At 34.9% G+C, this 27,978-nt stretch overlaps 5 protein-coding genes across 9 annotated transcripts; 3 read left to right on the forward strand and 2 right to left on the reverse strand.

The window, feature by feature from the left end:
- Positions 1–2,001: 2,001 nt before the first annotated feature.
- On the forward strand, positions 2,002–8,955 carry LOC140987526 (long chain base biosynthesis protein 1-like). Of its 5 annotated transcripts, none has more exons than XM_073456062.1 (13): positions 2,002–2,101; positions 2,723–2,984; positions 3,064–3,158; positions 4,052–4,143; positions 4,549–4,642; positions 4,747–4,819; positions 4,931–5,063; positions 5,779–5,953; positions 6,907–7,047; positions 7,120–7,215; positions 7,885–8,026; positions 8,165–8,292; positions 8,370–8,955. In XM_073456062.1, exons 2-13 carry the CDS (start codon positions 2,870–2,872, stop codon positions 8,541–8,543), a joined length of 1,458 nt encoding a protein of 485 aa, XP_073312163.1. In that variant the 5' UTR covers positions 2,002–2,101; positions 2,723–2,869; the 3' UTR covers positions 8,544–8,955. The 5 variants fall into 5 exon arrangements, with proteins under 5 accessions (XP_073312163.1, XP_073312167.1, XP_073312165.1 ...); XM_073456066.1 differs by having other exon boundaries at positions 2,014–2,101; positions 2,757–2,984; XM_073456064.1 differs by having other exon boundaries at positions 2,021–2,101; positions 2,710–2,984.
- Positions 8,956–13,007: 4,052 nt separating this feature from the next.
- On the forward strand, positions 13,008–17,628 carry LOC140987871 (bifunctional riboflavin biosynthesis protein RIBA 1, chloroplastic-like). Its single transcript, XM_073456586.1, has 7 exons — positions 13,008–13,346; positions 14,182–14,566; positions 14,645–14,866; positions 15,241–15,563; positions 15,638–15,767; positions 16,428–16,724; positions 17,205–17,628. The coding sequence occupies exons 1-7, from the start codon at positions 13,297–13,299 to the stop codon at positions 17,469–17,471; spliced, it is 1,674 nt and encodes a 557-aa protein (XP_073312687.1). The 5' UTR covers positions 13,008–13,296; the 3' UTR covers positions 17,472–17,628.
- A 44-nt stretch (positions 17,629–17,672) lies between these two features.
- On the reverse strand, positions 17,673–19,667 carry LOC140987872 (uncharacterized). Its single transcript, XM_073456587.1, has 5 exons — positions 19,367–19,667; positions 19,198–19,269; positions 18,632–18,714; positions 18,146–18,348; positions 17,673–17,918 (listed from the first exon to the last, which is right to left on the reverse strand). Exons 1-5 carry the CDS (start codon positions 19,573–19,575, stop codon positions 17,820–17,822), a joined length of 666 nt encoding a protein of 221 aa, XP_073312688.1. The 5' UTR covers positions 19,576–19,667; the 3' UTR covers positions 17,673–17,819.
- A 787-nt stretch (positions 19,668–20,454) lies between these two features.
- On the forward strand, positions 20,455–22,086 carry LOC140987140 (RING-H2 finger protein ATL57-like). The gene has a single exon (XM_073455545.1). The coding sequence runs from the start codon at positions 20,678–20,680 to the stop codon at positions 21,809–21,811; it is 1,134 nt and encodes a 377-aa protein (XP_073311646.1). The 5' UTR covers positions 20,455–20,677; the 3' UTR covers positions 21,812–22,086.
- A 4,032-nt stretch (positions 22,087–26,118) lies between these two features.
- Positions 26,119–27,978, reverse strand: LOC140987703 (DNA-directed RNA polymerases II, IV and V subunit 8B-like). The gene is made up of 5 exons (XM_073456339.1): positions 27,903–27,978; positions 27,555–27,712; positions 27,242–27,364; positions 26,948–27,057; positions 26,119–26,467 (listed from the first exon to the last, which is right to left on the reverse strand). Exons 1-5 carry the CDS (start codon positions 27,976–27,978, stop codon positions 26,356–26,358), a joined length of 579 nt encoding a protein of 192 aa, XP_073312440.1. The 3' UTR covers positions 26,119–26,355.

Raw genomic sequence — 27,978 nt, forward strand, 5'->3', positions numbered from 1 at the left:
AGAACTCATTTCTGATTGCACCCATCGGATCATGGTAAGAGCGTCTAGTAGCATCGCCCCATGATCCCCTAGGTATCACTGATAGTGCCTGCAAGAACCAGTCGATTATGATTAACGTACAGTACGGTCCCTTCATCTCATATATCCCGATCGAATCTGCAACCATTGGTTCATCGAGGGTTGCATATTAATTCGATAACTATGTGATAACTTTAATAGTGGCATCGCGTGTACTATTGGAGAACTCCTTCTCCAACGTACATCTCATACTCTGGCCAGAGATTCCATGCACTATTATAACATCATATCACATAGGATATCCATACCCGTAGGTGAGCGGTGAATTCCCGACTACAATGCACTGGCTCCTATATGTGTCGCAACTATACCCAACCTCGCCACCTGATGACTCTCTTCGAGCCGGTAAACGAGTCAAAGCACAGCCCTAGCATATAGAGCCTCAGTGTTGTCCCGGGTCATAAGGACTAATGGTGTACAATCATAACCACGGACTTATCCTCTCGATGAATGATAACCACTTGGAAAGTCCGAGGGAGGGTTGTTCGGTATAATCATCGTATGACTATCCATCTGTATGTTTGGACATCTCTATGCCCTTACCAAGAAACGCAGTACACAACATCACAGATGCTAGTCTCGAGCTCAAGCGACATTTATCCATGTTTTAGGCGGCTGAATCGACTAGGAACGAATTTAGAAAATGCAGTGTTTACAAATGAGTTCCAACATCGAATTACGATTCATTTGTATTAAAGCATAATCAAGGACTTTATCTATGCTACTTGCATGGGTATACAGATAAAGTATAACGAAACCATTAAAAAGTAAATTTTATTAAAATAAAGATTGTTTATTACACTTGAGTCAATAAATTCCCTAGCCAACCGTTGGCTTACAGGGCATCTACTCTAACAATAACATCAGATGTAATCATTGAGTAAATATTATTATATGGAGGCATTAGATCATACTGCATTGAACAAACCGAACTTGAACTCGATAACTTCAGACAATACTGAAAACTCTGATCTAGCAGCAAAACTATCTGCTAGAATTGCCTCGACTTGGGAATCAATGAAGGTAGGTTTTCGTAGCCTAAAGTCCAATATTGAGGCAAAAAGATTCATTCCTCTACGACAAGTTCAAGAGTACTCACACCACTCCCCTTGTTTCGTCTGAGTCTCTTGATGAAATATATGAGAGTGAAAATTCTCACAGCAGATCATACAAATTATGGCAGTGACAATGATCATCAGACATGAACCGCAATAATTATTTTGGACCATTTTGAAAGTTGTGGTCGAATATATTCAATACTAACCTTTAACGCACATGTATTGCGTGAGCATATATTTTTATATATATAATAACATAAAAAAACTCTTGTGAGACGGTCTCACGGATTAATTTTGTGTGTCGAATCTCTTATTTGGGTCATCCATGAAAAAGTATTACTTTTTATGTTAAGAGTATTACTTTTTATTGTGAATATCGGTAGGGTTGACCCGTCTCACAGATAAAAATTCGTAAGACTGTTTCACAAGAAACTTACTCATATAATATTAGTTTTATTGAATGAAAAAAAAATGTAAATTGAAAAATATTTATAATTATGTTAAGCATTAAATAATTTATATTATTTAAGTTGGTTGATTGAAAAGATAACTAATACACTACTATGAATACATTATGATTATTAATATGGAGTAAACTAAGACTAATTTTATTGATAATATGAATAACAAATAATGTAAAATAAGATAATAACAATATTATTAGAAATATCAAGAATGAAGAAATTAACAACAATAATTAAACTAATAAATAATGTTAAGAAAATTTGGTCGAGTTAAATTTCTATGAAACCGATCGAACCAAATAAATTAATTTTTCTGACAATACTATTTGAGATAATTTTTCAAGACCGGGTCGTGAAGTCTAAAAATTGAAGCTTTGATTAAAAAATTTTATTATTTAATTAAAAAAATGATGATCATTTATCTTTAGATTCTTCTTTCTCCCATTTCTACCTGTCTGCGATAACGATTGATACGGTGGAATGTATTAGTCAATATTGGAGGTAAGTGAATTCGACTTCAAGATTCAAGGGATTGTGGTGTGATGATAATATGCAGATCTGTTTGGAATGGGATGAGCCATTTTGTTGATTTTTTTGAAGATATGGAATGATTGAATTCGAGTCTGTTGTGCTTTTGATGATATCCGTGCCCACTCCCCGTGTTACTCTAGCTCTCGATTCTGCTTCTGGAGACAATTTTTACGTGAGCTAAATGGATTCTGCCATTAATTTGTTTTTGAATGGTGTTACGTTTTACAAGTATAGGGTCTGCGTCAGAATGGTATATTAATAAGTGGGAATGATTTGACATCCATCCTATCTAGAGAGGGTAGTATTTTTTTTAGGGGAGATGGCTTTGTTTTTGCTTTTTAAGCGAAACAGGTATTTTCTGGACAAATTTCATAGAAAGATCAAATCTTTTAGCCTCTCCTCTGCGCGAGTCTATCCTTTAGTGCACAGTGGGTCCAAGCTGGGGGCTTAAATATGAAATGTTAACTCCAATCTTTCATTTGAACACATTCTTATGTTATTTTGTCTCAGTTGTAGATGCAATCGTGAATCTTAGTTATTTCTGGAGTGTGACTATTAATGAATATTTGATCTAGTAGTTGTTGGTTCCAGCTCATGAGCAAACATACATTCAAAACCATGGCAGAAGTTTTCAGTTATATGAATTAAAGAGTACTAGCTTATTCTGGTTCGAGGAGCCGCTTTCGTTGCTTTTCTGCTAAGTGGTGTAAGCCTTTGTGTGAATTCCAACTCGAGTCAATGGATTCAATGTTGGCTGTGTTTGAAAGTATGGTGAAGTGGTTTTCAGATTGGGTGACATTGGTCCTTGATGCACCTTCTGCTCGAGCTGTTATCTTTGGAGTTCCAATAGGAGGTTTGCTATCTTCTTTGAAAGTATCTAGTGTTTTGTTTCTAAATTATGTGAATTTTGTCACCTGTTCATTTTTTTGTAGGCCATCTTTTTGTGGAGGGTCTTCTCTTTGTTGTAATTCTTTTTCTTATATCCCAAAAAAGTTATAAGCCACCTAAAAGACCATTGACGAAGAAGGTTTGTGTTTCACACACTGAATTATTATCATCTCTACTTTTCCTTTAATCAAATTGATACGCCTGTGAGCTAAACTTTTGTCAATGCACATGAAATGAGCTACTTTTTAATTATTCCTTTTTTTTTTTTGCTTTTTGATTCCTTTTCTCATTTGTGCCATTGTTTTGCTGCTAATGTATGCTGTGGAATAAAAAACGTGGTATTCAAGACCCAAGAAAGCTCACATAAATTATTAAGATTTTGATAATGTCATCATCACCAGATCCACCTTCTTCGATTCATATAACCTTATGTTTTAATGTTGTTTGAATGGTGATATTGTATAATTACCACAATTTGTTACCGCACAAAGGCATCCTGATAGGCCATGTAGGATAATATATATTTAGCAAACTGCTTGAAGAATATCACATAATCATTTATGCAAAAAACAATTGTGCTGACAGGCCAGTATGTGTCCTCGGTCCTCCACTATTATTTTCTCTCTGTGCAAATTTCTTGATAAGACAATTTTGATGAAGGCTTTATAGCTTTCAATTCTAGGAAAGCTGTGCTGGTTAAGAAAAATTCTACTTTCTAAAATTACAGCTGGCTTGAGACATGTCGTTTTACTTATATTTTCCCAGATTCTTTTTACTTTTATAGCTACATCTCATTTTAATGGCAGCCAAAGATGGAAGGCAAAGTATTGACTCAGCTTTGCAGTGACATCTCTTCATGTTACATGATTCTGGATGTATTAAAATACATGGTTGCACAATGGTTTTTAGGAACATCTTGTTTCTTAGGCTTTCAACCCAATCATTGCATCTTAATGTAATTTCCTTTGTAACATCTTGTTTTTTGTCATCCAAGCTGACACTGTGATACACATGGGTGCGCAATGGTTTTAGGAAATAGATGAGTTATGTGATGAATGGGTCCCGGAATCCCTCATTCCTTCTATTACTAAAGAGAGGAAGTATGAACCTCCGGTGTTGGAAAGGTGAGATTTTTCATCTTGTATTGTTTCTCAAGTTTATTTTCTGGAAGAGGCAGTTTTGGCTGATTTGTAAAATAAGTCATATAATAAAGTTCCATTCTCTGGAGTTTTGCGGTTTAGGATTGTTCATTCATACTTTGTTTCCTTGAAACAAAATATTGGTACTAGAAAAAAAGAATTAGAATTGATTAGAATAGATGTATGATTTCTTTACATGACAAGAATTTTCACTGTAGGTATCACAATATTGTCTAACGTTAAATTGCTTTATATAGAAGTGAATGATGATGTGTCTCCTGTGTGTTGGATTGAGTTTCTATCGGTCTTGCTTCATCAAATAAAGAATTATATTTTAAAGTCCCTATACTCTTTTAGACGTTGTATTATCTCATTCTTTACATTATCCAGTGCTGCTGGACCTCATACTGTAATCAATGGTAAAGAAGTTGCGAATTTCACATCAGCAAATTATCTTGGCTTTTTAGGGCATGAGAAACTGCAAGTAAGAAATAGTTTCCGCTTGTCACAAAAAAGTAAATATTCTCTGGTTTTTCTTTTACTTTGTTGCTTTACATGGTTTCCAATGATGGCGTTTTTTCGAAGCAGAAATCATGTACCAAAGCGCTGGAAAAATATGGTGTTGGTTCTTGTGGTCCTCGTGGATTTTATGGGACAATTGGTAGGATCTGATATTGATATAGTGAAGCTCTTGTACCATTACTTTATCATGTCTCTCTCCTTAAATTTGGTCACCATAACATCATTCGGTTGATATTTTTAATTGATACAGATGTTCACCTTGATTGTGAGGCCAGAATAGCAAAGTTTCTTGGAACCACTGACTCTATACTCTATTCCTATGGGCTTTCCACAATGTTTAGTACGATTCCAGCATTTTGTAAGAAGGGTGATATTGTCATCGTGTGAGTTTTTCCGAAATACTCATGGTTCATTTTGTTTTACAGTGCGACATAATGTCTTGCTGGAAATTCCTGAAAATTTTATTTGGATTCAAGTTATGGTTTATTTAAATATAGAAAATTCATTAGTAATCTGATATCAATTATCATTTGGCACTCGTGGGGGAGTGTTAAGCTGAACATGGTAAAATTCTTATCTGGTTTTGATTTGGTATTTTTGTTTTGTTTTTTTTTTTTTACGGATATCAATGGTGAAACCTACCTCCTCATATATACAATCATGAATCCTTCTTCATTTTTTGGCAGTATTTACTCCACCTTGCTTTTTAAATTCATTTCTGAAATTTTAATTTTAGTTTGCATGCCTCTTTCTTACAAGAAACATAAGCATGCTAACTTCCATGTTGATTTTATTCATGGGGTACGATGATATTTTTTTCATTACTATGAATTTTTTTAATTTAGTCATCATGTGGTTCATCACCTTCATCACGCTATCATCAAACTTAATATGTATTCCTCTTTCTTGTGTGACTGACAGATTATATCTTTATTTTACTGCTGTGACATATGCATATATGAGCTGATTATATTGGAGAGTTAAATTTGTTTTATAGATACGCAAGTATTGGTTTCTGTAGTGATTCTTGTGAATCATAACAAATTGTTCTTTTCTTTGCTTTTGGTTTTTGGTTGTTATGGTGTGAATATCTTGCAGTGATGAGGGAGTCCACTGGGGGATACAAAATGGCCTTCACCTCTCTAGAAGTACTATAATTTTTTTCAAACACAATGATATGAAGTCCTTACAGAGTAATTTGGAAAAGGTTACCCATGACAACAAACGAGCTGAGAAGCTTAGGCGATATATAGTGGTAGAAGCAATATATCAGGTATCACTTCTAACAGAAATTGTCAGCATTTTGTTATTTCATTTTCTTTGATTTCTTTTTTTATTTTTCTTCTCGGATGTGGTGAGCGTGTCTGCCGAGGCTTTTCTTTCGATAACCATCTCCTTGATCTACACTTTGAACACTAACGCTTTTATGCTCATAGGATATCAATTGAAATTTCAATTTAATAAATACTGTTTATGTGTGTGTGATACCTATGGAGCTACTCCAGTTGATGGAATCGTGTTTAGTTTTCGTAATTTATGACTATCTATAGATTAGTTTGTGCTAGATTCATAATTTGTTAAAGTACCATTTCTTTTCTGTTGAACCAATAATATAGGAGAAGAAAATGTGAAGGAAAAGGAAAAATTCAAAATGCATCATATTTTCCTTAACAACCTAAGCCTATGTTCCATCACCATTTCAATTGTAGTGAAGTGAAATGACATGGAATAAACATATGAACTAATGAATCTCTCTCATAAATCTCTTCATAACTTATATCCTTCCTTTTCCTTAGAAACCAATTGATTGAGAGCAAAAACATTTGCATTTTAGATAATATGAACCGAGTTCAAAGATAGCCCGTCTGAATTTTTCTGAGCATACTTTCATAAGATCAATGACTTGCGAAAATGTAAACTGGAGGATTTCCTTACGCCAAAGCACCCAAAGCTTTACGAACAATGTAGAGGCCGTAATCTTACTATTTCCTGCACTGAATTCATCAGAATTGTATTTGAGGATCTACCGATGGGCACGGGTTTTCCTCTACACTCATTATTGTTTCTTAGATTCTCACTTCTAACTTGCAAAATTGGGAACTGTGTCAACCAACATATTAAGTTCTATGTTTATTTTCCAATTGGAGTCTTATACTTCAATCCTATGTTTCAAATGAAGTTGAGTTCTGAAAGGTTTGTTCCTGACCGATCACGTGCCACTTCCAGAATTCTGGTCAAATCGCTCCATTGGATGAGATCATCAAGCTGAAGGAGAAATATAGATTCCGTGTAATCCTAGATGAAAGCAATTCTATTGGTGTTCTTGGAAGTTCTGGTAGAGGCCTAACCGAACATTGCGGAGTTCCGGTAAGTATCCTTCTCCATTCATCTACGAGTTATAAATATATCTATTTAGTTTTTTCATGATTTTTTTTGTAGGTTGAGAAGGTAGATATTGTCACTGCTGCAATGGGGCATGCATTGGCCACTGAAGGAGGATTTTGTACTGGGAGTGCCCGAGTTATCGATCATCAAGTAGGGTTTTTTTTTTAGTCCATTGTGTGGGATAAAAACATAGTTGCTGCTAAATTTAATCCCTTGTTCTTTAGATAAATGGTATAGCTCTCTTGTCTTGAATAATCTGTATCAAACAAGTGGATTGTGGTGTTTTATAGCGTCATATGTTTTTTCGAGAATCTGACTGCTCATCGATGCTTGTTGAGACAAATTGATATAGATCATAACTTTCACTGGTTCCCAGACACCTCTCAGGATTGAGAAACAAAAACTGTTGGCTCCCATCTCATTGCATTCTACTGTTAGAACCACTTTTCGTACTAGCTTAAGCTCATTGGAAGTAGCTCGACAATATTTTTATACTTTGATACACTCTCATGTATATGCTGGAGCTTGGATAATATGTGCCCAGAATTAATATCAACATACATATGTTGATAGGACATTAACAAATTTCCGATAACAAACAAACAAGATCAACTTAGTGAAATATATATGGTTTTACACACTGGTGGTATTGCGGGTATGACCCGTGGTTCTAATGCCAAGTTTGAAACTGCTTTTTTCAGAAATTCTGTTTCAGGAGTAGACTAACAATAGTTTATAATATAACATCTTAGTTCACATTATTTTGCTGCATTCTGCCGCTTATCTTCTCTAATATCAATGCTATACTCCTTTTGGCAGCGTCTTAGTAGTTCTGGTTATGTATTTTCTGCCTCTTTGCCTCCTTATCTGGCAAGTGCTGCCATTACCGCCATCGACATCTTGGAAGAAAATCCACACGTTCTCACAAAATTGAAGGAAAATGTAGCTATTCTACATAAAGGTTTCTACTACTTTTTTCGTGGATAATATGGCTATTCTCCAATTATTTTATCAACTCGGTTACATCTATAACTGATATTGAACTTGCTGAAAACACATTGCCACTTTCCCTTTATAACAACATAGCCTAAATTTCCAGGTGTGTCAGAGATACAAGGACTTGAAATAGCAAGTGATCCACGATCACCCATAGTTTTTCTTAAGCTCAAAAAGTCTGCAGGATCCTTGAAGGCAGATCTACAAGTGCTTCAAGATATTTGCGATCATGTAAGTGGTGTCAGCTTATCGCTTGGATGAATAACATAGTTCTGAATAACTTGATTGGTAATTTAATATGTTTACAGTTATTGAAGGACTACTCCATCTTTGTGGCAACTTCAAAGAGATCCACAGTAGACAAATGCAAATTACCTGCTGGGATTAGGCTGTATGTGTCTGCTTCTCATACGGAATCCGATCTAAGAAATGCATGTGAATCATTGAAGAAAGTTGCTGCTTTTGTACTGGCAGGTGAATGATTCCATCTTCCAGATTATGTTCCATTGTTTTAGGGCCTTTTTTTTCGCCGTGTCATTCAGAGCAAGAAACAATAGACCGAGTAGTAGCTCGGCTGTGCAATGCACCTTTCGTTTGTCACGTACTACTAGTAGAAGAGGTAATTGGTCTGAGTGTAGCGATTTAATTTATTTTATAGGGTAGAATTTCCTTGACTTCTATCTTTATTACCTAACATCTAATCCATTCCAAACCCCTCTTGCTCACCACCACCAAGATCTTCCGGCAATGTGTTGGCGGAGGAAGGGCGCGATGGCGGCAAGAGGGACTGCGGAAATGGATGAGGAAGGGTATGCATTATTAAAATTTATTATGATATTTCTCGTCGCATACATGACATTATAAACATTTTCAATCAAGGGGAGATCATTATAATTTGGTGTGGGTGAAGATTTTTTGCCTTATCTAAAATACCATTATTATTTTTTAAATTCTCTCAAAAGAAAATTGAGCACCTAACAACGCATCTTCACATACCAAGAACTACGAGATCACTCTTTTCATTCTGAGGTGCGGAAGGATCGTACCATTCGAGCTTTTTTTTCATTCTTTTTCCGGAGGTCTGGAGAAAGTTGCAATCAATAGGATTTCACTAATTCTCCCTTCCTGAAAGGAATAGCGTGAAATTTAAAGACGTAATTTAATAATTATTTTTAAACTGTGTTCAGAATAATTTATTTTTTTTGTTCTAATACGTATGTTTTTTTGTAATATTTTTTCTCAATTTAAACTTAGATATGATTAAAATGTATTAAAAATCAAAACGTCATCGACAAACCAAAATTCTATAAGAAGCTCAACTTTTATATATANATCAATGACTTGCGAAAATGTAAACTGGAGGATTTCCTTACGCCAAAGCACCCAAAGCTTTACGAACAATGTAGAGGCCGTAATCTTACTATTTCCTGCACTGAATTCATCAGAATTGTATTTGAGGATCTACCGATGGGCACGGGTTTTCCTCTACACTCATTATTGTTTCTTAGATTCTCACTTCTAACTTGCAAAATTGGGAACTGTGTCAACCAACATATTAAGTTCTATGTTTATTTTCCAATTGGAGTCTTATACTTCAATCCTATGTTTCAAATGAAGTTGAGTTCTGAAAGGTTTGTTCCTGACCGATCACGTGCCACTTCCAGAATTCTGGTCAAATCGCTCCATTGGATGAGATCATCAAGCTGAAGGAGAAATATAGATTCCGTGTAATCCTAGATGAAAGCAATTCTATTGGTGTTCTTGGAAGTTCTGGTAGAGGCCTAACCGAACATTGCGGAGTTCCGGTAAGTATCCTTCTCCATTCATCTACGAGTTATAAATATATCTATTTAGTTTTTTCATGATTTTTTTTGTAGGTTGAGAAGGTAGATATTGTCACTGCTGCAATGGGGCATGCATTGGCCACTGAAGGAGGATTTTGTACTGGGAGTGCCCGAGTTATCGATCATCAAGTAGGGTTTTTTTTTTAGTCCATTGTGTGGGATAAAAACATAGTTGCTGCTAAATTTAATCCCTTGTTCTTTAGATAAATGGTATAGCTCTCTTGTCTTGAATAATCTGTATCAAACAAGTGGATTGTGGTGTTTTATAGCGTCATATGTTTTTTCGAGAATCTGACTGCTCATCGATGCTTGTTGAGACAAATTGATATAGATCATAACTTTCACTGGTTCCCAGACACCTCTCAGGATTGAGAAACAAAAACTGTTGGCTCCCATCTCATTGCATTCTACTGTTAGAACCACTTTTCGTACTAGCTTAAGCTCATTGGAAGTAGCTCGACAATATTTTTATACTTTGATACACTCTCATGTATATGCTGGAGCTTGGATAATATGTGCCCAGAATTAATATCAACATACATATGTTGATAGGACATTAACAAATTTCCGATAACAAACAAACAAGATCAACTTAGTGAAATATATATGGTTTTACACACTGGTGGTATTGCGGGTATGACCCGTGGTTCTAATGCCAAGTTTGAAACTGCTTTTTTCAGAAATTCTGTTTCAGGAGTAGACTAACAATAGTTTATAATATAACATCTTAGTTCACATTATTTTGCTGCATTCTGCCGCTTATCTTCTCTAATATCAATGCTATACTCCTTTTGGCAGCGTCTTAGTAGTTCTGGTTATGTATTTTCTGCCTCTTTGCCTCCTTATCTGGCAAGTGCTGCCATTACCGCCATCGACATCTTGGAAGAAAATCCACACGTTCTCACAAAATTGAAGGAAAATGTAGCTATTCTACATAAAGGTTTCTACTACTTTTTTCGTGGATAATATGGCTATTCTCCAATTATTTTATCAACTCGGTTACATCTATAACTGATATTGAACTTGCTGAAAACACATTGCCACTTTCCCTTTATAACAACATAGCCTAAATTTCCAGGTGTGTCAGAGATACAAGGACTTGAAATAGCAAGTGATCCACGATCACCCATAGTTTTTCTTAAGCTCAAAAAGTCTGCAGGATCCTTGAAGGCAGATCTACAAGTGCTTCAAGATATTTGCGATCATGTAAGTGGTGTCAGCTTATCGCTTGGATGAATAACATAGTTCTGAATAACTTGATTGGTAATTTAATATGTTTACAGTTATTGAAGGACTACTCCATCTTTGTGGCAACTTCAAAGAGATCCACAGTAGACAAATGCAAATTACCTGCTGGGATTAGGCTGTATGTGTCTGCTTCTCATACGGAATCCGATCTAAGAAATGCATGTGAATCATTGAAGAAAGTTGCTGCTTTTGTACTGGCAGGTGAATGATTCCATCTTCCAGATTATGTTCCATTGTTTTAGGGCCTTTTTTTTCGCCGTGTCATTCAGAGCAAGAAACAATAGACCGAGTAGTAGCTCGGCTGTGCAATGCACCTTTCGTTTGTCACGTACTACTAGTAGAAGAGGTAATTGGTCTGAGTGTAGCGATTTAATTTATTTTATAGGGTAGAATTTCCTTGACTTCTATCTTTATTACCTAACATCTAATCCATTCCAAACCCCTCTTGCTCACCACCACCAAGATCTTCCGGCAATGTGTTGGCGGAGGAAGGGCGCGATGGCGGCAAGAGGGACTGCGGAAATGGATGAGGAAGGGTATGCATTATTAAAATTTATTATGATATTTCTCGTCGCATACATGACATTATAAACATTTTCAATCAAGGGGAGATCATTATAATTTGGTGTGGGTGAAGATTTTTTGCCTTATCTAAAATACCATTATTATTTTTTAAATTCTCTCAAAAGAAAATTGAGCACCTAACAACGCATCTTCACATACCAAGAACTACGAGATCACTCTTTTCATTCTGAGGTGCGGAAGGATCGTACCATTCGAGCTTTTTTTTCATTCTTTTTCCGGAGGTCTGGAGAAAGTTGCAATCAATAGGATTTCACTAATTCTCCCTTCCTGAAAGGAATAGCGTGAAATTTAAAGACGTAATTTAATAATTATTTTTAAACTGTGTTCAGAATAATTTATTTTTTTTGTTCTAATACGTATGTTTTTTTGTAATATTTTTTCTCAATTTAAACTTAGATATGATTAAAATGTATTAAAAATCAAAACGTCATCGACAAACCAAAATTCTATAAGAAGCTCAACTTTTATATATANATTATATCTTTTTTTATAATTTATTACTGAAAAAAAATTATAATACTGTTTATACAAAAACTAATTTGAGTCGAAATGTATCTATTATGTAAGAATATTTGGAAATATCCACGTCAAAAAACTTCCTAGACACGTGTATAGATGGATAACTTGGGAAAAGTATATGGAATAAATTTCTTTTCCTTACAAATAATAGGGATGGATTTAAGTTGACCACAAAAACTCTAGTGAGATTGTCTAACCGGTCAATTTTGTGAGACAGATATTCTATATAGGTCACATCTAAAAAAATATTATTTTTTATGTCAAAAGTAATAATTTTTACAGTAAATATGAGCATTGTTGACTCGTCTCACGAATAAAGATCTGTGAGACCGTCTCACAAGAGACCTACTCAAGTTGAGTATGGTATGATTGTTTAACAATTTTTTGAACTGTAAAATATTTTTTACTATTGAATCTTAAATATGTAATTTTAGCTCAAACTTAGAACTTTTAAATTGTTATAATCGAGTCTCAAAAGTTCTCATGTTTGAAATACGTAAAAATATTGATGTCAAATAAATTATAAGTAATTCACGACATTGTTTAACCATTTTAAAAAAATACAACATGCTCTTTTTTTAATAAGTTTTGAGGATGTAAATAATTGAAAGTCAAAGTAAACAAAATTTAGAAGTGGAAATATTAATAAAAGCATTTCGCCCTTTGTATATATTAATTAATAAAACATAATATTATTTATTTACTATTATTGGTCGATTTTTGTATGTATATATTATCTTACATATTTATCTGTATGGGAGGAAGAGAAAAGCATTCAAGAAAATGAGATGCCAATTTGAGTACAATTGATTTACGGAAACAGAAATTTGGTTAAAAGGGAAAACCATTCAGTTGCACATCAACCCCCTTTCGGTGGTGACAGCCGTTTCCTTATTTAATCCGATTCTTCATTTTCTTCTGCTGAAAGAACTCATTTTTCCTGTGCTGGTGGGTACTAATCCCGGGCGTAGTACAGCCAAAGTTTTGTTCTTGTTCTGAATATTCAGTTTAAGGGTCTTTTAGAATTCAAGAAGAAGTAATGGCATCAATTAGTTTTTCTTACTCATCGATCCCGATTTCTCGCTCTCGGTTAGCTCTTCCTTCTGTGTTTTGTGTGTGTGTGTTCTTTTTGTATTTTGATCGTCTAAAGATTTATATTCGATGATTGCTTGTAACAGAATGAACAAAATTTCGGATTTTGAATTGATTTTTTTCTGCCCATTTCTGGTTGTTCCGGTTTGTTCTCTTTTTTGGACAAAAAGAGATATTTTTTTTATTAAATTATCTTTAAGTTGTGCAAAAATCTTGTCATAGCTATATTTTGATGACGGGTTATATTAGAATGTGGTACAATAGAATTTTGTTGACAAATCGTGCTCTTTATCTATTTTTGTTAAAATGTGAGCTCTGTTAACTAGGAGACTGAAAATCCCTCAAAAACTTTTGGTTTCAATTCTGTCCACGGTTTGGCAGCGGTAGATGAAGTAGGTCGAAATTTTTTCTAAATATGATACGTATTTTTCAGATATACTAGACGTGAAGATTATCTCTTTTTGAGAAATTGAACATTTTGGTCATTGTACTGACTTGAGAGTTATCGATATATACGAAAAACGAGTTATCGGTATATACGGAAAACTACATTATGCATGGAAATGGAGAGTAGTCCTTGCCCCTACTTGAATATTCTTGACTGATCACGGTCTCCGTGAACATGGACTGTGGTAGGAAGGTGGTGTTTGAGCTTCAACTCGACCAATAAATAATTAACTTATGTTTTATTTGCAAGTATTAGAGTTTCTTTCTGTGTTGCATCAAAGTCCAATGGCTCTCCTTCAGGCCATTGCATAATGTGTGCTTCTGGATAACTTTTCCTTTTGCCCGTCTAATGACACAATTGGTAGCTAATCTCTTTTTATTGCAGAGCGTTAAAAAATTTCAGAATGTTCAATGGTCTCCACCGTGGAAATTTCGACTCTATGAATGGTTTAGAGTCCGTCAAACAACAGAGTGGAAAAGTAGGTTTCAGCATCAAGGCTAGTGGGAAAATTAAATCCATTTTGTTTTCTGAAGAAAATGGTGTACTTTCTCATTCTACTGGCTCTAATGGTGTAAAAAGTGCCGTCACAAGTAACGGATCGGTTGGCATTGAGGTGCAATCTGATTCTGTAGTATTAGGAGCACTTGCCGCCGATATGATACCAACCAATAGTGCCTTTTCTGTTGATGATGATGAATTTGATTTGGATCTGCCAACAGTAGGTTTCTCGTCTATTAGTGAGGCCATCGAAGACATTCGCGAAGGAAAGGTTGGTAATCAGATTGATGTTCTTGAGTTTGGAATGCAGAAATTGGTGACAAATTCTTTTTTTTAACCAAAATTGCAGATGGTTGTGGTGGTTGATGATGAGGATAGAGAAAACGAAGGAGATCTAATCATGGCGGCATCAAAAGTAACACCAGAGGCTATGGCTTTTTTTGTGAGACATGGTACTGGAATAGTATGTGTAAGCATGAAGGAGCAGGACTTGGAGAGATTGCAGCTTCCTTTGATGGTTATTGATAAAGCAAATGAAGAGAAACTTAGTACTGCATTCACTGTTTCTGTGGTAAGTTGCTTCTCTTTGTACGTGAATAATCAAATATAAACTTCTTTTTGCTCTTTGTTTGATTCCAGTCGACTTTCTAAGGAAGATGATATTATGGTTATGTTTCACATTAGTTTTGAAAAATATGATTGAGCAGAACTGCCTTGATAGTCAAGAAATGGTTTGTAGAAACAAACATCGATGGCTATTCAAAGCTACATATGTTGGTAGTAGTAGGAGCAACTGCTGCTACCTATAAAGATCTTTCAACCCATGCATTATCAAACATGGCTTTTTGAATATATGAACACACCCAAATAATGCTTTGTGAAGCTTTTGTTAGTTCGACAAATAAGAATATAAATCTCAAGGCAGTGAAGTATGAAATTTTGTAGGATGCAAAACATGGTACAACTACGGGTGTCTCGGCACGTGATAGGGCGACAACAATTAAGGCTCTTTCATCAAAAGATTCAAAGCCTGAGGATTTCAACCGCCCAGGACACATATTTCCACTAAAGTACCGAGAGGGAGGTGTTCTAAAACGAGCTGGGCACACGGAAGCTGCTGTTGATCTTTCCACGCTAGCTGGATTAGACTCTGCTGGTGTTCTATGTGAGATTGTTGACGATGATGGTTCCATGGCAAGGTTACCAAAGCTTCGGCAATTTGCAGAACAAGAAAACTTGAAGCTTATATCTATTGCTGACTTAATAAGGTAGCTGGTTCATTTGAGCTTTTTTCTTCTCTAAACTTGCATTTTCTGAAAGGTTATGGCCATATGCTTTCCAGATATAGGAGAAAGAGGGATAGATTGGTGGAACATGCATCTGCTGCTAGTATACCAACTACTTGGGGTCCGTTCACAGCTTATTGCTACAGATCGATTTTGGATGGGATTGAACATATTGCAATGGTCAAGGTAACTAGTAATATAAGAAATTTGGACATATTTCAAGTTTCTTGATCATCAACGACGGTGACTTGTTATTGATACACTGTAAAACTATATGCAAGGTTTTGCTTACTAGAGCTTTTCTATGTGCGCGCTTATGCGTGTCCTTTTTTGCTTATGCGCACATGCAACCCTATTCCACCCAATACCCCCGTGTAAAGAGCACCTTTCTCTTATTAGTTTGATGCCACCAGGATTTATTAAGAATTCATTTTTTTGTTAAATTCGAGCTCATGGAAGTTTGCTCAACGTGTTTGTATAATTTAACACAGCCTTTGTGTGTATGCCGAAGGCCAAAATTTATGTTGATATTAATACCCAAGGTGTCCACGTGTATGTTTATTGGGTATTGAGCATCAAAACCCCAAAATAACTATCGGAGATCTAGTTAAATTGAGTCTAAAGGGATTGCAAGGAGAAGTTTTGGATTTCAAAATATTGAGCTAGTGGAAGGTGGCTTAAAAATCGTTTTATACTTCAAACGGATTGTCCTCCAATTGTTATTTATTTTCGTTTCGAAAATCACTCTTAATTCAGCAAACAAAATGTCAAGATGCGGCTTTGGGCTTCCCGCTTTATTCATTTAAGAATCTCAAACTTTGATCATTGGCATATCTGCTGCAACAGGGTGATATTGGTGATGGACAAGATATTCTTGTGAGAGTGCACTCGGAATGTTTGACTGGAGACATATTTGGGTCGGCCAGATGTGACTGTGGAAACCAGCTGGGGCTTGCAATGCAACAGATTGAAGCTGCTGGAAGGGGCGTCTTGGTTTACCTCCGTGGTCATGAGGGGAGGGGAATTGGTCTTGGCCACAAACTCCGTGCTTACAAGTTGCAAGATGCGGGGCGTGACACTGTTGAAGCTAATGAAGAGTTGGGTTTGCCTGTTGATTCAAGAGAGTATGGGATTGGCGCGCAGGTATCATTACCTTATGGAACTTCATGCATAGCATTCAGTTTTTATAACTTTTCTCTTCATCTGTAGTCTATACGGTATTATTGGCCTCGCATATGATAAGTTCTTAAAAGAAGAAAATTTAGCGGCCAACAAAATGTTGAAAGTTGAATTATTGGAAACGAGCCGACCAATCCACTACTCTTTTATCTCCATTGTTGTTTAACTTTCATATATCACAGTTGAAACTGGCTTACTGGTTTCAGTTGTACTCTTTTCCATACTGGTGGTTTTCACATTGTCTTTCTAGTTGGAATGCATAGTCCCATGTCTTTCAAGATTATGTTTGCAGACGCCTGATCTGATTCGAACCCGAAACCCTGTCCTAGGAAACCAACCATTTGCTTTGATCTTTCAGAATTGGAGTTATATCTCAGTCACGCAAAATGGTTCAACCCGTAGTAAGAAACTCCAGATCACTAACTGTTGTGTGATCTTATGCAGATACTAAGGGATCTTGGTGTTAGAACAATGAAATTGATGACAAACAATCCTGCGAAGTACCGTGGACTCAAAGGCTATGGTTTAGCAGTTTCAGGCAGGGTTCAACTTGTGACCACCGTCACAGAAGATAACAAGCGATATCTGGAGACAAAACGTGCCAAGATGGGCCATGTTTACTCGATCGAACCCAATGGCTTTCCAGCCATCATCACCAACAAGAACGGTCGACCAAGTGCAGCAAGTCCGGTTGCATCCGATTCGTCGTGAATTCAATTTGGTTTCCACTAACTAATATGGAATTTTTCATGGTAGAATAAGAGCATTTGATGATTGTTCTTTTTCATATTTCGTCAGTCGTATAGCTCGTCAATGAGAGTGGTTACTAGTTAAATGAACTTATTTGGAAAATTATATTTCCATGAAATGTTCTTCTATTTTTTTACAGTGAAAAAGCGCTCTTTCTTGCTAAACTTGGCGAACAAGGTCAATCTTTTTATTTGTCAAAATAAAATAACAAAGTACGTAAATATTTTATGTATTCAATTATAGATATTATATAAAAAAATAAATAAACTTTTTTGATATAATAACTAATAAGATAAATTAAACTGTATTTTATGTGGGCTTTTTGGTCTCCTCAGCCAATTGCACATCACCAAAAGCTGTCTGGATAATAGTATCCATGTCTTCCAAATCTTGCTTTACTTCACCAGCCTGACATCAGAGAAATACTATTAGAAACGTTTTACCAAAAGCTATCGTCGGTGATAAAATGTAACTCAAATTTTATAAATTATATAGCGGTTTCGACATTATATTTTTTGAGCAATGAAAATTATTTGAGGATGGAAATTTATTATGGAATACATACTCCCAACATCTTACATCAATTTTTGCATGAGGTAAATATGTTTACCAAGGATAGAGACAGAAATATATACCTTGTGTATTAAATTCTGAATGAGCTTAGAATCCTGGGCGGCAACACAGCACAAATATTCCATGTCTTCAGCTGCTTCTTTAAATTTGCTATTACTAGGCAACTCTTCCACCACCTCCTTCAACACCTTATCGGCAGCGTTTGCCACCGACTCCGCCACTTCCGCCACCGCTTCGACCTCTTCCCCCACCACTTCTACTTTCCCTGAGATACAAATTCAACCTCAAAGATCAAGTAAGGTTGACCACAATTTAAAAGTGATGGCTTCAGTTCTAAAAAATAACTTTTATATATATATATATAACGAGATAAGAAAATTTACAGTTTAATCTAACTAAACTACCTACACAAGTGAGATTTGACTGTTCTAGAAATTGACTGCTTTGATTCCAATAAAAGTTTTTACCATTTTATGGTTCAAATTACTGATTTCCTGAAATGTAAAGATTTTTCCTTTGAGCGAATGGAAAAAAGATATAGTGGTTACCTTCTAGTCTTAGCACATTTTTCCAGGTTTTACCCAACAGAGGCAATAGCAACGACAGTAAAGATCCCAAGGTCCATTTCATCCTGTACAAATTTAGTAACACAAAAACTAACGTTAAACGGTCTCACGGGTCAATTTTGTGAAACGAATATTTTATATGGGTCATTCACGAAAAAGTATTACTTTTTATGTCAAATATATTAATCTTTATTGTAAATATGGACATGATTGATCCGTCTCACGAATAAAGATATGTGAGACCGTCTTATGAAAGATGTACTCATTTAGTAAAATGTAAGAGAAAAAAGGATTTATATATAGTTAGGAATTTGAAATCCATCACATTAAATAATAAACAAAAAAATGTTATTTAAAAAAAAGATTTCAAAAGGGCCTAAATAAGTGGGATTGTTTTAAATCTCGATTTGAAATCTATCGTCAAATGAACCCTTAATTCAAAAAATTTAGAGATAGATAAATACTCCATAGTCTATATAACTTACCAATGCAATAGAAGTTAGCAAAGCCAAAGGAAATTTAGAATGCAAAATCTAGTAATATTTTACCAATTGGAGAAGCCATTCTTGTGAGGAGCTGGTATTGATGATTGTACCCGGTCAGCACTTTGATACTTTCCCCTTCCATTACAAATAAGAAATTTTTCGTTTTATTAATAAAAAAATAGCAATAAATATTATTTCTAATAATATTATTTGACATTATAAAGATTGGTACATAGCCAATTTGGTTTCAGCATGCGCCGTAGAGCTGCCACTAAAGAACCTCAGCCCTTGATCCACAGAACCACAACAATATGGTGGCAGCTCCCGGCGGTGGGACAGGCGGCTCGGCCACGGACCACCGGATACAATTCTTTTCCGGTAAAAAAGCGTGACCCAAGTCTGGAATTTGTACGAGGATGATGAATTTCTTGATGCAGCCATATGTATTATGATTCAACAGAGATTCATCCTTTGAAAAATTGATTTCTCTGAATTAATTTTTTTTTATAACTTATAGCTTAATGCATGAGCTTGAGGAAGATTGAAGTCAGTTCCATCTTTTTAGTTACGTGCACAAAATTCTTGCATTGCCAAAACTAAAATATTCTAACACGCCAAGAAATGATTTCTCTTTTAATTATATGGTTACACATGGTATATAATAAGATTGAGAACTGTTAGTTGTTCCACATCGATTGAATAAAATTCCTGAGAGTCGCATATATAGACTTGGACAATCCTCCTCTCTTGAAATAGCAATTTGGGGTTGAGTTAGGTCAAAGTCTCAATCTTAACAAGAGCATGATATAAAATTTATTTATTTATTATTGAAAGATTGGGGTCGTGGTAATGAAAATTGAGGTTTGAATCCCCTGTGAATTAATTGGAAACGATTTAATTTAAATTGAGGGATAAAATCTAGGATTCGATATGTTCCCAGGGTATTAACCGGGCCGGTTTGATAACGTCGACCTAATCCACTTATCTTATATAATGGATGGATTTAACTCATTTTGACATCTCTAATTTTCACAACTCAAAGTTGAATTTCAGGCTATTACGTTATCTTTAATTTGTTCCCTCTTTTCTTCAAATTCTATTTCAAAAACGTAATATTTACATTGTCTTATACTTTATTCCATTTAACTAATCTCAATATAATAATTTCCCCATATTCTATATATATATATTTCATAATGTTCGAGTCTTTCACATATTGTACAAGAACGTAAGCAAGCTGCGTGTTCCTTTCAAACTTAAACTTATTCTCTTTTTGCTGTGTGTTTCGTGGAAGTTGTGTGAAGAATTAATATATATGGATTACGTATTTCGTGGAAATTCTTTTAATCGCAATCCAACTTTATTGTTAGTTCTGTAATTTCCTGGTCCATTCATTTCCCATAATCCGGGCCGGGCCAAATCCAGGCATGCAACATCACACCATCCCCGGCCCGACGCTGCTAGCAACGACTACACATGTTAAGTCAACAAGAAAACCCGAATCATTCTCCCTCTTCCTCGATCCCAATTCTCCTAGCTTGTCATGGCCTTTCGCCTCAGAAAACTGCTGGATGAATCGGATCTTTATTCAAGCTGCCAAAAAGAATTTTGTGATGCCAAGAAAAACCTCAATGGATCGTGTCCACTTGACTGTATGAACATATGCCCTGATTGTTGCAGAACTCCGATCATCGTCACCCCAACACAGGGCGAAGCGCACAAATCCTCTACTCTTTCTAGTTTTCTCACGGTATCCTTAGCCATCTTGGCCACGTCTTTCTTTTTCTTTGCTTGCTACATAATCTACATGATGTTCTTGACACGGTGTAACTCAAGGAGGCCATGGAGGTCTCGATCATCCAGGATTGGTAATGAAGAGTCGGGCCCGGAAGAGTTTCTTGACGTTGATCACGGCCCGGTCGTTGACCATCCAATCTGGTACATAAGGACAGTTGGTCTTGATCCATCTGTTATCAGCTCGATTGCGATAGTTAAGTATGAGAAAGGCGGGGGTCTTATAGAAGGAACAGATTGCTCTGTTTGCTTGAGCGAGTTTGAAGAAAATGAGAGCCTTAGATTGCTGCCTAAATGTAATCATGCTTTCCACATTCCTTGCATTGATACATGGCTCAGAGCACACACGAATTGCCCGATGTGTCGGACCCGAATAGTGAGCAACCCAGCGCCTATTTCATTGTCAGAGAATTCGATTGTTCCGAATTCAGGCGGGGCGGAGGAAACAGAGCAATCTGGTGCAGAGAATGAGGATTCTGACTTGAGAGTTAGGATTGAGGAAGAGGCCGAACCCCGGGCTCCAGTGGGACTAAAGATTAATGAAATTTACGGAGTAGAGAATGGGATTCAACCAACGAGAAGATCTGTTTCAATGGATTATTTATCGGCATCAGTTATCAGAAAAGCCATTGCCAACCCTTCTTCACCTCAATCTGATGAAACTCCCGCCCTCGAATCGGTTGAAATGAAAGAAACAAATGGTGGGACTGTTGAAAAAAGTGCTGGGATCAATCGAAACTTGTTGAGATTAGTTGGAAACTCATCACAATCGAGGCTTTCGAGAACAGGGTCTTCTTCTATGAAAAGATCAGCTTCATGTAGTGCAAGAGTATTGCTTCCAAGATACAGCGGCAAGAGCTGGAATCCTGTTAATCTTCCATGAGTGCTCGAGCTCGAAATCTACAATGTCGGGAGAGTTTTTCAACTCACTAAACTTTTGATTATATCTCAATAAATTTAATAATGACAAGTATGTAAAGGAAAATGGGATGCACATGATCATCAAAACATAGCCCTCTCCAAGATACTTTTGATGTAAGTATACATAAAGGTTTGATCAAAACATAGGGGCCTGTCTGAAAATCTCGTTTAAGCATCTGTTTTTAGAACTTTAAAATGTATTTATTTAATCTCAAATTTACGGTGTTTCTATCGTTTTATCTATTGTTTGACTTAAAATAACTAAAATTATAGTTTAAAAAAACACTCAATTCGTGATAAACTTGTGTTAATCCTGTAAATTTGAAACCAGACGACACTTCGCTTCAAAATCGGTATGTATGAGTCTAGATGTTTCGACGGCATGAATCCGGATCGTTTTACGCTTAAAAATAGCATTATATATGTATTAGAAACAGATTGAAATTTCGACCATGTGTTGATTGATCTTGTCATCTTAAAATTTCAAGTTCACATGAAGGGAGACAATAATAGCTATTATATTCATATTGTTGGCAGAGAAATTAAACTAAATTGGGAACTATATAAAACTATCAATTTCAGATGTTGGCGCTAGATATAATCAAGGGTAAATTTGTGAAAAATCTATCAGTCAATGTTTGAATTAAAATTCAGTACTTAACCATAATTTTTTAAGAATCAGGTACCTGACAATGTTATACTTTTAGTTTTAACTCCGTACAAACCCAAATTTACATTTTACCTTTTATTATTTAAATAAATATATTATTTTATCCACAAAAATTACATGTGTCTTCTTCATCTAAAATATAATTTTTTTAAAAAAACTGTTTCTCAATTATTATGGAATAAGAGTAAATACTTATTTTGACATACAAAGTACCTATTATGGGGTTTCAGATACTTGATTTCGTTATTTGAATACTCCAAATATATACGAAAATACTATATTTTCGAGCAATCACCATAAATTCAGTCATTGTTGGTCTTTTCATGAAAAATGTATAAGGATGCCTTATTCATGTCATTTTATTATTTTTTTTATGAAGCATAGCTCATCACTCATCGTTAAAATAAGATTAAGTATTTATGTTGAATTACAAAATACCTATTTTAGAGTTCTAAATGCTTGATTTGGCTCTTTAAATACTCCAAATATATAAGAAAATACTGGATTTTCGATCTATCATAATAAATTCAATAATTGTTGGTCTTTTAATTGAAAATGCGTTAAGATGACTTTTCATATCATCTAATTTTAAAAAAAACATAGTTTCTCACTCATTGTAGAATTAGATAAAGTACTTATTTTGACAGATAAAATGCCTATTTTTGGGTTCCAAATATTTGATTTGGCTATTTGAATACTTCAAATGTGTAATAAAATACTTGAGTTTCAAGTAATATTAAGTGACTTTTGATGGTGTCATTTGTTAAGTTAAAATGTGATACCTAAACTGGTACAAAGAGTACCTAATTAGAGTATATAAATACATGATTTTACCCTCTAAATACTCTTATCCAATTATTTCGGGATGCCAAAATATAATTTGAAGTTAATATTGAGTGGCACTGATGATGACATTCGTGAAGCAAAAATGTAATACCTAAATTAATACAAATAAGATATAATTCGAGTCCACAAATACTTGATTTTACACTTTAAATAATCATATTCAATTACTAAAGGATGTCAAAATATATATTTTGAAGTTAATAATGAATGACATTTAATGATGAGATTTGTGAATTAAAAATATGGTACCTAAATTGGAACAAATAGTACTTAATTCTCATTTCTTTCATTTATTATCTGGATATCATATCCATGAGAATATATGTCATTAAAACTCAACAAATTTTTTTCGATTGTGGTGAATACAAAGCATCATTTATCAGAAATTTTGTACCATTAGGTAATAAAAAATGTGTTATACCACAACCTTTAATCAAGTCTACAAGGCCTGATATTGTATTCATCATTGTTTTTGTTGGTTTTAGTTCCAAGAAATATCTTTTATCTCGAAGAATAGTGTGCGTTGTACTGCTATTCAGATATCAGGTATGCAAACTTTCATAGGATTAGTTCCTTGTTTAGCTTGGTTCATAGCATTTTTCATATTTGAACTTCAAATAAAATATGCAATGAAAAAAAATACTAACAATACATATGTAATTTATTGAAAAATATAACGCATATATATCATAATTATACAATAAAGCATAAGCATATGAGTACATGAAAAATAAAATATTCTACATTTCGATTCCACCAATACATTGATCATTTTCAGAGAAATCATTCAGAAAATCTGCAACATCAAAATGAGTTGAATCACTCAAATGGTCACTGTGTTCAGTGAATTTGGTCTCCTTTTCTTTTTCCTTTATTGATTCTTTATAGAGCTTACGAAGGTGCTCGGGGGCTCGACAAATACGAGACCAATGTCCTGGAGTGCCGCATCTAAAACAAAAAATTTCAAATCGTTTTGAGTGATTTTCATTAACACTAATGTTCTCATGATGTCTTTTTAGTGATAGGTTCGTGACGCCTTTTTGAGATGAGTTATAGAAGTAACTGTCTCGATTGTTTTCAAAACCACGGCCGCGACCACGACCTCTTCCACGTCCACGACCACTACCTCGATTTCGACCTCGACCTCGACCAAAACCTTGTCTTTGACTTTGATTTTAGTTTCCAGGTTTAAATTCATTTTTACTTACAACATTTACTTCTGGAAATGCTGTTGATCCAGTGGGTCGGGACTGATGATTTCTCATTAGCAGCTCGTTGTTCTTTTTCGCCACAAGAAGACATGCGATAAATTCAAAATATCTCACAAATCCACGCACTCTATATTGTTGTTGTAGAGTTATATTTGATGTGTGAAAGTGGAAGCGCTTTTTCAAGCATTTATGATTTTGTAACCTCATGTCCAAAAAATTTTAATTGCGAGATTATTCGATACATTGCCAAGTTGTAATCACTGAATTTCTTAAAATTTTGGAATTTTAACTTATTTCATATATCACGGACGGTCGGAAGTATAACTTTTCTTATATGTTCAAATCTTTCATTTAACCCTTTCCATAAAGCCATAAGATCTTTTTCAATGAGATATTCACATTTTAATCTTTCATCAAGATGTCAACGCAAAAATATCATAGTCTCACCTATTTCCTTGACTCGGTCCGGGTTATCTAGGATTATTCCCCGAAGTAGGTTTTTGCTCCGCACGAACCGATCCAGCTTTTCTTGTGATGATGAGATACCATTTTTTAATGGTCTCATTTAAGCCCAATGACTCAATATACATTTATACATCGAGAGTCCATGACATATAATTTTTCATGTAATGTCGAGTACAACAAATTCGAGCTTTGTCAAATTTGACATGGTGGTACTATAAAAATAACAATGCATTTTATTAGTTAAGTTCTAAAGCTATTAATATGACAATACAAAGTAACAAATAAATTATAGGTACAAACATATGAAATGCTGTTTCATTTTAGTTTTTCATTTTGGGAGATCCTTTAATATATTATTGTTTATTGTCATTTTAAAATACCATATTTTATTCAGATTATTATGATGAAGCAATCGAATAGACCAAAATTTTGAGATGTACAATCGATTTGCTATAATTAAATTTTTTTCTATCATTAAATTATATAGCATAAAGTAAGATTCGAAATTCAGTTCCGTAAAAATCATCATAATGTATGACCATTTACTATGTCAAATGTGACGTCAGAAGATACAAAGGAACATGTGAACTACATAGTGTAAGACATTTTTATTAAAATCATATTCTAAATTGTCATTTGAACTCATTCCAATTAATCAAATCCATTTCTACATTTTTCTTGTGGGATTTAACCTAAAGAATTCACGAAATTTCAAGAATTCAAGCCCACTCATGAACAATTTAAAAAACCAAGATCGGAAGCTTGGTTAGCAGACTAACCGCACACAAGCTTGTGTTTATATATATATATATAGTAGTTTTTAAATTATAAAAAAGACAAAACAGATAATAATATTTTAAACAATAAAAGATGGCTAGATATCGCACAAGCTTTTGAAAGCTACATCCGAGCGTAAGCTTGTGGTCGAATAAGTTCGAGCTTGATTTAAGCTAGATCAAGCCAACTCGACAAGCTAACGAAGACTCTTAACACCCTAACTATGGCAAATGGTGAGTGCAAAAATGAGGAGTTGCCATCTTCTCAAGGATTCATGAAGATGGACACTGTTACAGAGAGTGTTCAAAAGATCTTGATTTTCTATAGCAACTGATCCAGTTCTGACAAGAATAAAACATACATCGGCTGACGCTTTCCAGCTCAGCTCAAAGAACCTCATTTTCGCCCAAACAAGCATAAAACTAAGTTAAATGGCACGTTATACATTGTTCCAACATTTTCTTGTGCTTAACCAAACAGCAAGACTAGAATTAATGCAAACAACGTAGACCCGAAATCAAGACCTTATGTTATGTTTCATATCTTTCGCAACAGAAGAAACAGCTTCTGGTCGACTTTAAACTTGTGCACCTTCAGGGGATCGCCTCTCAGCAGCAATTGAAGGCCTCCAAATGAAACATAGACAGCCCTGTCACAAATTAAAGATCAGATTGATTGCTCAATGAACAAGAGCTGAACGAATCATAATTCCGATGAAAAAGCAAAGCAGCTGGGTGCTAATGTATAATTTGTTTCATGTAATGATGGGGTTGAAGGATTAGGTTATTTTCATTAGAAATACTCAATTTTTAAGCTATAGTTATGAATACAGAAAGTATCCTCAGAAAAATATAATTATAAATTGCCTATTTAAAATAAGAATATGAAATTCATGACTCCTGTTAAATAAAAAGCACTTGAAATTTTTTTAATATCAGAAAAAAAAAATGAAAGATACGAAATACACGTCAAGATCCTTCGATTCAAAGACAACTCAATAAAAAAAAATGAAGCAATTTGGACTCTGACTTCCAACCTCTCACTTAAACAGCTGATTGAATAATATGGCAAATCAAAATTTTCTAGCATCACAATAACTTATTTTCAACAAAGAGGTACTACAACATACACTTTAGCATCACTGTTTCCATCATCAGTCTTTACTTGAACTTCTGACATTTTATACGAAAGGCCATGCATCACATACTCAAATTTGTCTGCAAGTGATTTTTGTTTGCCCTGCAAATGGACGATATGACCATAAATGAAAGCAAGAGGCTTGACCAAAAACAATGCCCTTGACGATGTTGACAAATTGTTACTTTAGAATGAATCCAAACAAAGCCCAAGAATAATGTAACAAGAACCCCTCCGGATCGCAACTCCTTAAATTTACAGAAAAATAAAACAAACAAAGGATCACCAAATAAATCACAAGCCTTGTAACAAACTCTTCTGCCCAGATGTTCGAACACACAAAATTGATAATTGTGAAGAACCGTCTATTGATGTATATGTCCCAACTCGAAAATTCGGTAATACAGTTCTACAAACCAACCACATTTACCATCACGAACAAGAAATGCAACATTCATCCAGCAGATGACAAAATATAAAAGAAGTCCACGAATCAAGAAATCTGTCAGATACATAATCTTCGCAGAACTAATATGGTAAACATATAGAATTTCCTCAACTTTTCCAATCGAGACAGAGTGAGAATCAAACAAGAGTACCTCAAGAAAGTAGCATGTAACAGCCGAACCATCCATCAACAGAGTGTTAGTTATCACCATTCGGTATTTCTCACTCGGGAGCATAGGATATATTTCTTTGTTCACATCTAACTCCAGATAAAACTCCTCAACTTCACTTCTTGCGATGATACGCGAAACTGAAAAATCATTCAAACCCATTAGCTAAAACCCAAAGATTTTCTTGTTCCAACACAATTTTTGACAACTTTATGTTCTGCTTTTTATCCTAGCAACTACAGTAATATATAAAAGTCTCATTAACTGAAACAAAATACAACAATCAAAAGTGAAAGTAGAGAGTGAGAGAGAAAGCAAAGTTTTCACTACCCTTGTCATATACAACTTGATGATCCACTTTATGGACCTTGAATATCTCGTCAAAGTAAAGCTCTGCAATAGACAT

This window comes from Primulina huaijiensis, chromosome 11 (genome assembly GCF_012295235.1).
Source record: "Primulina huaijiensis isolate GDHJ02 chromosome 11, ASM1229523v2, whole genome shotgun sequence".
Classification (NCBI taxonomy): Eukaryota; Viridiplantae; Streptophyta; class Magnoliopsida; order Lamiales; family Gesneriaceae; genus Primulina; species Primulina huaijiensis.

Bases quoted from the DNA above. Each gene is read 5' to 3' on its own strand.
- LOC140987526 (XM_073456062.1), top strand. From the start codon at position 2,870: ATGGATTCAATGTTGGCTGTGTTTGAAAGTATGGTGAAGTGGTTTTCA. The intron at 4,643-4,746 runs GTAAGAAATAGT...TTTTCGAAGCAG, and splicing joins TAGGGCATGAGAAACTGCAA to AAATCATGTACCAAAGCGCT. The intron at 5,954-6,906 runs GTATCACTTCTA...TGCCACTTCCAG, and splicing joins TGGTAGAAGCAATATATCAG to AATTCTGGTCAAATCGCTCC.
- LOC140987871 (XM_073456586.1), top strand. From the start codon at position 13,297: ATGGCATCAATTAGTTTTTCTTACTCATCGATCCCGATTTCTCGCTCT. The intron at 13,347-14,181 runs GTTAGCTCTTCC...TTTTTATTGCAG, and splicing joins ATCCCGATTTCTCGCTCTCG to AGCGTTAAAAAATTTCAGAA. The intron at 15,768-16,427 runs GTAACTAGTAAT...CTGCTGCAACAG, and splicing joins AACATATTGCAATGGTCAAG to GGTGATATTGGTGATGGACA.
- LOC140987872 (XM_073456587.1), bottom strand. From the start codon at position 19,575: ATGGCTGCATCAAGAAATTCATCATCCTCGTACAAATTCCAGACTTGG. The intron at 18,715-19,197 runs GTAAAATATTAC...AAATTTGTACAG, and splicing joins AAGAATGGCTTCTCCAATTG to GATGAAATGGACCTTGGGAT. The intron at 18,349-18,631 runs GTAACCACTATA...TTTGTATCTCAG, and splicing joins AAATGTGCTAAGACTAGAAG to GGAAAGTAGAAGTGGTGGGG.
- LOC140987140 (XM_073455545.1), top strand. From the start codon at position 20,678: ATGGCCTTTCGCCTCAGAAAACTGCTGGATGAATCGGATCTTTATTCA.
- LOC140987703 (XM_073456339.1), bottom strand. From the start codon at position 27,978: ATGTCTATTGCAGAGCTTTACTTTGACGAGATATTCAAGGTCCATAAA. The intron at 27,713-27,902 runs GTAGTGAAAACT...ATGATTTTTCAG, and splicing joins TCAAGTTGTATATGACAAGG to TTTCGCGTATCATCGCAAGA. The intron at 26,468-26,947 runs GTATGTTGTAGT...AATTTGTGACAG, and splicing joins GGAAACAGTGATGCTAAAGT to GGCTGTCTATGTTTCATTTG.